This window comes from Dryobates pubescens, chromosome 30 (assembly GCF_014839835.1).
Source record: "Dryobates pubescens isolate bDryPub1 chromosome 30, bDryPub1.pri, whole genome shotgun sequence".
NCBI classification, from domain to species: Eukaryota; Metazoa; Chordata; class Aves; order Piciformes; family Picidae; genus Dryobates; species Dryobates pubescens.
In genome coordinates, this window is record NC_071641.1 from 4,820,527 (window position 1) to 4,829,649 (window position 9,123).

Here is a 9,123-nt window from a genome sequence, read left to right on the forward strand (position 1 = left end):
TTGTCAATCCCTAGAACAGGCTGCCCAGGGAGCTGGTGGAGCCACCATTCCTGGAGGGATTTAAAAGCCAGGTAGATGTGGTGCTGAGGGACATGGTTTAGTGGTGACCTGGCAGTGTTGGGTTAAGGGTTGGGCTTGATGATCTTAGAGGTCTCTTCCAACCTAAGTGATTCTATGATTCTAAAATGGATTATACAACATGCTCTGGGGCAGGAGCTGTCCACTAATTGCCTCCCATTAGAAAGAAACCTGTTCTTCAAAATGTACCAAACAGGGATGTTTCAGTTTTATTGCTGAATCTCCTGCATCTCCCATGCAGTAGGATCAGCTCCCCCTGTAGCTGCTGTTGTAGTCCACATGAACATATCAAGATCTCAAATCAGAAAGCCCTGAAAAACCCAGCTTTGTCCTCCAGCCTCTAAGCGATGTTTGCAAATAGGATGTAGGCACTTTCTTCACTCTTTCCAGCTTGCTGGCAATTTCCTTAGTACAGGATGAAGGCTGTTGTGGCTGTGTGGATTTTGTGCTCTAGGCTGGGGAGGAAACAGAAGGTGGTGTCAGCTGGTGGCTTTCACCATTGCGGTTCTCCCAATTCTCATAGTTCGATCAAGAAACTTCTCCTGGGAGGGGCGTCAATGATGTAACATAGGGGCTTAGAACTTACCAGTGATTTATGGACCTGAGATTATAGTGGTTTAGGGACAGATGGAGGGAGAGAGCGAGGGAAGGAGGGAAGGAGAGAAGGAAGGAGGGGAGAAGGGAAGGAGGGAGGTGGATGGAGGGAAGGAGGGAGGGAGTGAGAGGGATGAAGGAAAGGAGGGAAGGGGGTGGTAGTAGGGTGGTGTGTTTCCCCGAGGGGCTGGGACAGGGTGCGATGGGCACGCGTAGGGCGGAGGGGCCGGCCCGGGGGCTGGGTTGGGGGTTCCCGCCCCGTTACCCCTCCGCCAGGCTCGGCGGGTGCTATTTAAGCCGTCGGGCGCGGAGCGGCGCGCAGCCGGCCGGGGGCTGTGGCGCGGAGCCGCCGGAGCATGCACGCCTTCGGGCCGCCTGCCGAGCCGCAGCCTCACGCCCAGGAGCTGCTGGACGTGGCGGGGTGTCCCGGGATCTACCCGCCGGGCAGGTCCTTGCCTCAGCCTCAAACCACCGCTAATCCTTATCTGTGGCTCGGCGGCCCCACCGCCGCCTACCTGCCCGCCGGCCCCTTCCTGCCGTCGGGCTGTGCCCCCGCGCAGCGGCCGCTGTCGGGCGGTCCGGGTGCGGAGCGGGGCTGGCCGGGGCTGTCACCGCAGCAGGAGTGCCTGCGCCCAGCCAGGCCACCCTACTCCTACTCGGCGCTGATCGCCATGGCCATCCATAGCGCGCCGGGCCGGCGGCGGACCCTCAGCCAGATCTACCAGTACGTGGCCGAAAACTTCCCCTTTTACAAGAAAAGCAAAGCAGGCTGGCAGAACTCCATCCGCCACAACCTCTCCCTTAACGATTGCTTCAAGAAGGTCCCGCGGGACGAGGACGACCCGGGTAAGAGGATGGGGAGATGATGGGGACTTGTCCCACTGCGATGGGGTGTGGAGGCGGCTGAGGGGAGAGCTTCTCACTTTCTGTAGCTACCTGGAAAGAGGTCGGAGTGAGGTGGACTCAATCTCTTTTCCCAAGTAACAAGTAATAGGACCTGAAGAAGTGGCCTGAAGTTGTGCCAAGAGAGGTTTAGGTTGGACATTAGGAATCATTTCTTCATGGAAAGGGTTGTCAAGCCCTGGAGCAGCCTGTCCAGGGAGGTGGTGGAGTCCCTAGCCCTGGAGGTGTTAAAAAACCATGTAGACAGGGCACTTCAGGACAACGTTCAGTGGCGATGGGTTGACAGTTGGGCTCAGTGATCTTTAAAGTTTTCCAATCACAATGATTCTAGAGAATGTTTGCAGTGTATGGTTGTAGAATCCCATCTGTGTGTGACCTTTCCTCTTTCTGCAGGCAAAGGCAACTACTGGACCCTTGACCCCAACTGTGAGAAAATGTTCGATAACGGCAATTTCAGGAGGAGGAGGAAGAGACGGGCTGAGGCCAGCATGCCTGAGGGGGCTGGGGGGCTGCGGGGGTCCCCCAGTGCTGATACCCCCTTCTACGGGGCTCAGATGTGACTGGAGCTCCCCAGACAGACCCAGATGTGCTAACACATGAGAGAGCATATTTTTGTAACATGTAAGTGTGCATTTTTTATGCAACCTGTAAATACCAAGATGCATGAGGAAGGGAGCAGCAATGAGAATGTGCTAAGAGCTGAGCAAAGCTGTCAGGGCTGCTTGTGGGTGCTGTTTTCCCTCCTTTTTCACACTGCACCTCCCCATCAAAATCTTGGAAAGGATTTAACCTCCTGCCATGTGGGTGTCCAGGGTCCTTTCTCACCTCTGCATGGTCAAGAGCAAAGCAGAGCTCCCCACAGGAGCCCAGGCATGCAGCAGAAGGGTCCATGCTAGATGCCAGGCTTCCACCAGCCATGGCCCTTCTGGGTGAATTCAGGGAGACATGAGCCTGTTTCATTGCCTGGACATTCCAGAGATCATAGAATTGTTTGGGTTGGTTTAAAGTCCAACACCCCTGTAGTCAGCAGGGACATCTTTAACTAGATCAGGTTGCTTAGAACACCAAACAACCTGGCTTGAAATGGTTCCAGGGATGGGGCATCTACCACCTCACTGTGCAACCTGGCCCAGTGTTTCACAACCCTCAGTGTAAGAAACATCTTGTTTCTATATAGTCTGAATCTCCCCTCTTAGTTTCAAACCATCACAACAGGCCCTGCTAAAAAGTCTCTCCTCATCTTTCTTATTGGCCCCTTTAAGTCCTGAAAGGCTGCAAGAATGTCTCTCTGGAGCCTCTCTTCCCCAGGCTGAACAATCCCAGCTCTCTCAGCCGGTCTTCACAGGAGTGGTGCACCAGCCCTCTGATCATTCTTGTGCCAGGAGAGAGCTTGATGTGCCGGGAGATGCGGAGGGATGTGCCCTCATCCCACTCCCAGGAGCGAGCAGGCTGGCGTGCATGGCAGCCAGCCCCACCATCCTCTGCAGCCTTTCTGAATCCAGCCCCCCCCTTTTCTTTTTTTTTTCCCAAACACACAAGATCATCTTTGTGTCAGCCTGTGAAGCTGACAACAATTTGTACGAAGAATTTCAGATTTAATCGAGCATCCCAAATGAAGCTGGATCCCTGCTGAGGAGCTCTTTAATTGCTGGCTTTCCTGCTAACCGCCTTGTGGGGAGCTGGTGGCCTGTGGTGCAGGTGTCCCAGCGCAGCCTGCGTTCTGCCTGGCAGCACAGCAGCCCTTCCAGAGGATCTGCTGCTTGAGGCTGCCCCGTCAAAAACCTCTGATTCAGCCACAGCATCCACAAGTGTGTGTGGTTTTAGCCACCTCTATTTGCATTTTCATACCTGGCGCCTATCCCCTGGTTTTGGTTTCCGGTTGGTGTTTTGGTTTGGAGTGAAGAAAATTGTGAAGTCTCTAAACTGTTGCCTTTCCTTTCAGATGCTCTGTCTCCTCCAGGCTGCTCTTCCTTGCTTATGACAAAAACCTGGCTTTAGTAACTAGAAAAGCTGAAAATACTGTTGCTTACAAGAAAGCAACCCCAAACAGCAACCTCTGCAATGCAAATTGCATGTCCATTTTAGTGGAACTATAAAACAGGTTTGACAAAAAATAAACCATAGACCAAACTGTCTAAAAACCTAAAAACATGTTGGAGATGCAAGTGCCTGATGGAGAGGAAGAATCAGCTGTACAAGCAGAGCTTTCCCTGGCCCCAAATGGTAATAAATAGTATGACAAAGTGTCTGGTTTGCAAATAAGTAAACCTGGAGTAGAGGAAAGAGGAAACTGAACTCATCAGCCAGTATCCTGTGTAGGTTTATGTAGGGAAATTTTTATTTGTTTACTCTCCTATTTGAATAAAAAAGCTTCATATAAAAAAAAATCACTTTGAGTATAAGAAAAAAACCCAACACTGTTCCAAAAGGGCTTTTAAAATACTGCAGATGATCTTTTTGTTCATGCTGTTATTTTCCAGGGCTATCACATAAGAAGACGTCTGAATTGTAACTCCTGTACCCTTTTTAAAGTGGGCAGAATCCTGTTCAAGGTTTCAAGCTCTTGTTTCACCAGGGCAACCGGTAGCTACCACTTTGCAGGGTGCAGGGAAAGTCATTTTTGCAATTAGTTGCATCTAAAGCTGCTTTTTTTTCCAGGTGGCTGAGAGTTGTGGTGAGCAGGTCATGCAGGGAGTGTAAAAGGGAGGTTGATTAAATTTCTTGGTGGAAATACCTGAATGTTTCAGTTGGTATTCCAGTTTTAACAAGCTGCCTTGGGACTGTGAAATTCATTCACTGAGGAGCAGTTTTAAATAGGAAAGATGGAGAAGCTCTTACCCTGGCAGAGCTGGAGGACTCTTCCTGAGGCACAGCAAAGCCTCTCAGCGCTGGGAAACACACGATTTCACTCAACCTGCGTTTTCTTCTGCTTCAGGATACAAAGTTCTGGATCCAACCATACGGCTGAACTCTGTATTTTCACCTTGAGACTCTTTGCCATGGGACAGTAATGTCATTGTAGGACCCAAAACACAGAGAGGAGAATCCCAGGTGGCATCAGGTGCTTCAGGGTTTCCCAGTGTGGTCTTTGTGAGCAGCTCAACTGGATCCTGCACTGGGCAAGTCCATAGATGGCTCTGTGAAAGGACCATACTGCATTGCCAGAACTTTCCTTCAGGGACCATTTAAGATGATTGAGTGTGTGCATGGACTCCATCATTTGTGTTTCTTTGTGCTTCTGTTCCAGTCTAATTCTATTTTTGTGTATTAGAAAGAAAAGAATGATTTTGGTTTTTAATAAATCAATCTAACAGAGAGAAGTTGCAATCCCTCTGAATGAAAATGCTGCTTGAAGGAAGAACTGTCAGATAGTGAGACTCTGGCCTGAGGGAGCAGCTGTAGACTAGTGAAAAAGGGCAATGGGATGCCGTGATGGCATCCCATCTGTGATGGTGTTTCCAGTACCGAAGGGAGGCCTACAGGAAAGCTGGAGAGGAATATTTTCCAAGGGCATGCAGTGATAGGACAGAGAGTAGTGGCTTGCAGGTAGGTTTAGATGAGATGTAAAGAAGTTCTTCACTGTGAAGGTAGTGAGAACAGGTTGCCCAAAGAAGTTGTGGAGGCCCCATCCCTGGAAATATTCAGAGCACAGTTGGATGGCAGTTTGAGCAACCTGGTCTCGTAGATGGTGCCCCTAGCAAGGGGGTTGGAACTAGATCTTTAAAAGCCTTTCCAACCCAACCTGTCTCATGATGCTGTGAAGGAAATAAGGAACTAGACCATTTCTTTATTGAGGTATAGTTCAACATGATAAAAAAGCCATGATTTCTTTATTCTAGAGCAACATGTTGGCCAATGTAAGAAAGAGAAGAGACTGTCACATAATCATAAATCATCTTTTTGGGGAGCGGGCAGTGATGGACTGCTTGCCATAAGCCATGGCTGGGGGGTTAGCAGCTAATGTGCTGAACATTCAGTTCATGGACTCTGGTATGAGCCCAGCTTCAGATCTGAAGCCAAAGTGGGTTTGGAGGGCTCGCCTCTACTCTAAGCAGACCACAGTGATCTTCACAAAGCATCACCCTGCATCACTTGCTTATCATGCCTGGCAGATTTTCCTCAGGGAATGGGCTGGACAAAGCTTGGGAAGTGCATAATGGCCTGAGGCTCGTGAGGGTGCCGGGGATTTTAGTTGCGTGCAGACGGTGCCTGTGGGGTGTCTGCTGAATTAACTTGGAGGAATAGAAGAGCCTGATGGCGAGTTCCCAAAGACACATGTGGTCTGTCTGTGCCAGGCTTGCTGGCTAAGCAGGGAAAGACAGGATCTGTAAAAGAAACACGATTTTAATTTCTAAAGGATATCCCCATATCTTTATCTATGAATGGCTTTACTGAGCTTAATTCCTTAGATTTTCATTTTAGCTATACTTTAATTGCAAAAGCAGTTAACTCTTTTGAGTGATTATCATGAGAGGAAGTCCATAATAAATGCAGACAGGATGTGATAGTTTCCAGTTTTTATTCTGTTTTCTGTCAGCTCCAATAATTCCATGCACTTGAAGCTTGCTAAGCGTCATGACTTCCCAGTTCTCTATTGTCGTGTGACATTGATTCTCTGGCATTTTGTATTGGCAAAACACAGCAGGGATGGACACATTTTATAAAGCTGTAGTGGATGGGTAAAATCAATTCATAAACCAAGTTTCTACATTCAAGTCACTGCTTTAGAGTCAACAGGAGAAGAGCTGAAGGGAAAGCAAGGCTTATGTACTCATTATGGGAAAGTGACAGCAAACTCAGCCTTTTCAAGAGATTGTAGAGAACTACAAGCTGGGGGAGATGGTGCTTCTAGTCCTGTGACATCAGAGAAAAAGCCACAGGTGAATAGATAGTGGAAACAGGTTAGATGTGAATGATGCCTCTTGTAAGCTGTAGCAGTTCATCTCTATCCACTTCTACTTCTCTAGGCTTGTGCTGAATCCTTGTGAGTCCTGGGAGCACCCAAAAAGCCAAACAGCCCCTAGTATATCCATGAAGAGGGTCCTGCAAGCCTTAGTATCAATCCAGACTGGAAATGAAGGGCTGGAAAGCAGCCCTGCAGAGAAAGTCTTGGGGATGCTGGTGGGTGAAAAGATGGACAAGATTTGGCAACGTGCACTCACAGCCCAGAGACAGCCATGCCCTGGGCTGATCCTTAGCAGCATGGGCAGCAGGTGGAAGGAGCCCTTCTGCTCTGCTCTGCTGAGGCTCTCACCTGCAGTGCTGTGGCCAGCTCTGGAGTCCTCAGCACAGGAGAGACGCAGAACTCTGCCCCGGGCAAAATGAGCTCCAAACACACCGACTTAACAGGAGGAAGGAAGGAGCTGATGCCCTTCCATGCCAGAGGCAGAAGACCTCCATGGACCTGTTGGAGCAGGTCCAGAAGCAGCCACGATAATAATGGGAGAGTTGGAAGCCCACTGCTGTGAGGACAGGCTGAGAGAGTTGGAGTTGTTAGCCTGGAGAAGAGAAGGCTCCAGGGAGACCTTCTGGTGGCCTTTCAGAACTTAAAGGAGCTAAAAAGAAAGCTGGGGACAGACATTTTAGCAGAGCCTGTTGTGACAGACAAGGGGTGATGATGTATGAACCGAAAGAGGGACCTTTAGCCTGGAGAGAGGGAAGCAACATTTTACACTGAGGTTGGTGAGAAAATGATGCAGGTTGCCTGCAGAGATGAAAGATGCCTTGTCCATGGAACCATTCCAGCTCAGGTTGTTTGGGGCTCTGAACAACCTGCTCTAGTTGCAGATGTCCCTGATGACTGCAGGAGGGTTGGACTAGATGACCATTAATGGTTCCTTCCAACTCAAACCATTCTGTGATTCAATGATTTTACTGCTTTTGGGGGAGCAGCACCCTGCAGGTGCTGCAAAACATGGTGCAAGAGTAAAATTTCCCCATGTGAATCCAGGGTACTCGTCCGTGCTCAGGACTTCCAGGTCAGGGATTTCATGTGAGCAGCCAGATTTGCCGTGGTCAGATGTCCAGCCCACCATTAGGCAGGGGACACTGTAGAAATGCTGAGTTGCTCTGAATAATATCATGAGCTGACTCAGGAGTGAGATGCTAGTTGTGGAGGGGTCTAGTTCCAGTAGTTACTGAAAGAAGTGCTGCAGCTGTGGGGGTGGTAGAAGGGAAATGGTACAATGAAGTAGTGGGAAAATTGAATTATAATCAGAATGCTGTCTGGTGTTGGCTTTTGGGCTGATAGACCTGTGACTGTTTAGATGGAGAAGAGCAGACCCAGAAGGGATCTTCTCAATGCTGATCAATATCTAAAGGGTTGGGGTCAAAAGGGTGGGGCCAGAGTCTTTTCAGTGGTGCACAGTGACAGAACAAGGGGCAATGGCACAAACTGGAATCCAGGAGGTTCCATCTGAGCGTGAGAAGAAACTTGTTTGCTGTGAGGGTGCTAGAGCCCTGGAGCAGGCTACTGAGAGAGGCTGTGGAGTCTCCTTCTCTGGAGATGCTCCAAACCCACTTGGAGCTTGTTATCCTTGGCAAGCTGCTTTGGGTGTCTGCTTTAGCAGCAAGGTTGGACTAAATTGTGATATCCAGAGGTCCCTTCCAATCCCCAGCATTGTTATATGGCTGTAACAGGTACTATAAACACTGTAATCCTGCCTGCAGCAGTGGCATTTATTCTATCTACTGAAAAGGATTGATCTGTTATTTTCACAAGACCAAGCTGCCTTTTTTTTTTCCTTTCAAAGTGACAAAACGTGACTTAGCTATAATGTTATTTATTTTCAAGGAAAACACTTCTTTATCACCTGTATAATCAGATGGAAGGAGGGAAGATTATTTGATTTTAGGGTGATTACTGCTGTGCTTGCTGAAAGATTCCATACTATTATCTCTGTTAACAGCTCAGTTCATTGATGACTGTCAGCTTTTGACAGAGCTGATACATACTATTTTATTTTCACTATGGGCTTAACTTGCAGAGTGTTGCTGCCCACGCTGAGTCCAAAGACACTTTAGGCTTGTAAGTCTTCCCTCCTTTTGCTAAGAGAACCTAATTATTTTTTCTTCAGGCTAAGAAAAGCCAGCACAAACCCCATTTCAGCTGCTGGATAGTTAGTCATGAGTGTGGCCGTCTGATCACTTTGCAGCAGATGAGCAGCTTAGACTCTTTGCTGTGTTAGCCATGAGGTTTTAGCTGTTGTTTTGGGGGGTTTGTGTGAGTGGTGGGTTTTGGTGGTGTGTTTTGTTGCTGTTGTTTTTCTGAAAGTACTTTGTGAAAGATCAATAAATTTTATCAGGGATTTTATGAAGTGTCTTATAACTCTACCCTGGAGCTCCTCATTTCCATTAAGCCAAGTTTCCTACTATCTGAATGCAATTAATGTCTGTTTTAAAATTCTTTACAGTGCCCAAGTGTGTAGGTAAGTATTCTGCAAAAGTGGTTTGCTCACTGTCTGTCTTGTAGCATGTAAAATAAGAGCAAGAAGGATTGACAGCTCAGCTTCATTCACTTTGTCCTCTCTATGGTTTTGGAAAGAAAAG

At 48.4% G+C, this 9,123-nt stretch overlaps 1 protein-coding gene across 1 annotated transcript; it reads left to right on the top strand.

Annotated features, from left to right (window-relative positions):
• Window positions 1-1,028: 1,028 nt before the first annotated feature.
• Window positions 1,029-2,135, top strand: FOXI2 (forkhead box I2). Its single transcript, XM_009907144.2, has 2 exons — window positions 1,029-1,518; window positions 1,969-2,135. The coding sequence occupies exons 1-2, from the start codon at window positions 1,029-1,031 to the stop codon at window positions 2,133-2,135; spliced, it is 657 nt and encodes a 218-aa protein (XP_009905446.2).
• The last annotated feature ends 6,988 nt before the right edge of the window (window positions 2,136-9,123 follow it).

Coding starts and splice junctions, on each gene's coding strand:
- FOXI2 (XM_009907144.2), top strand. CDS start 1,029: ATGCACGCCTTCGGGCCGCCTGCCGAGCCGCAGCCTCACGCCCAGGAG. Junction 1,519..1,968: donor GCGGGACGAGGACGACCCGG/GTAAGAGGATGG, acceptor CTCTTTCTGCAG/GCAAAGGCAACTACTGGACC.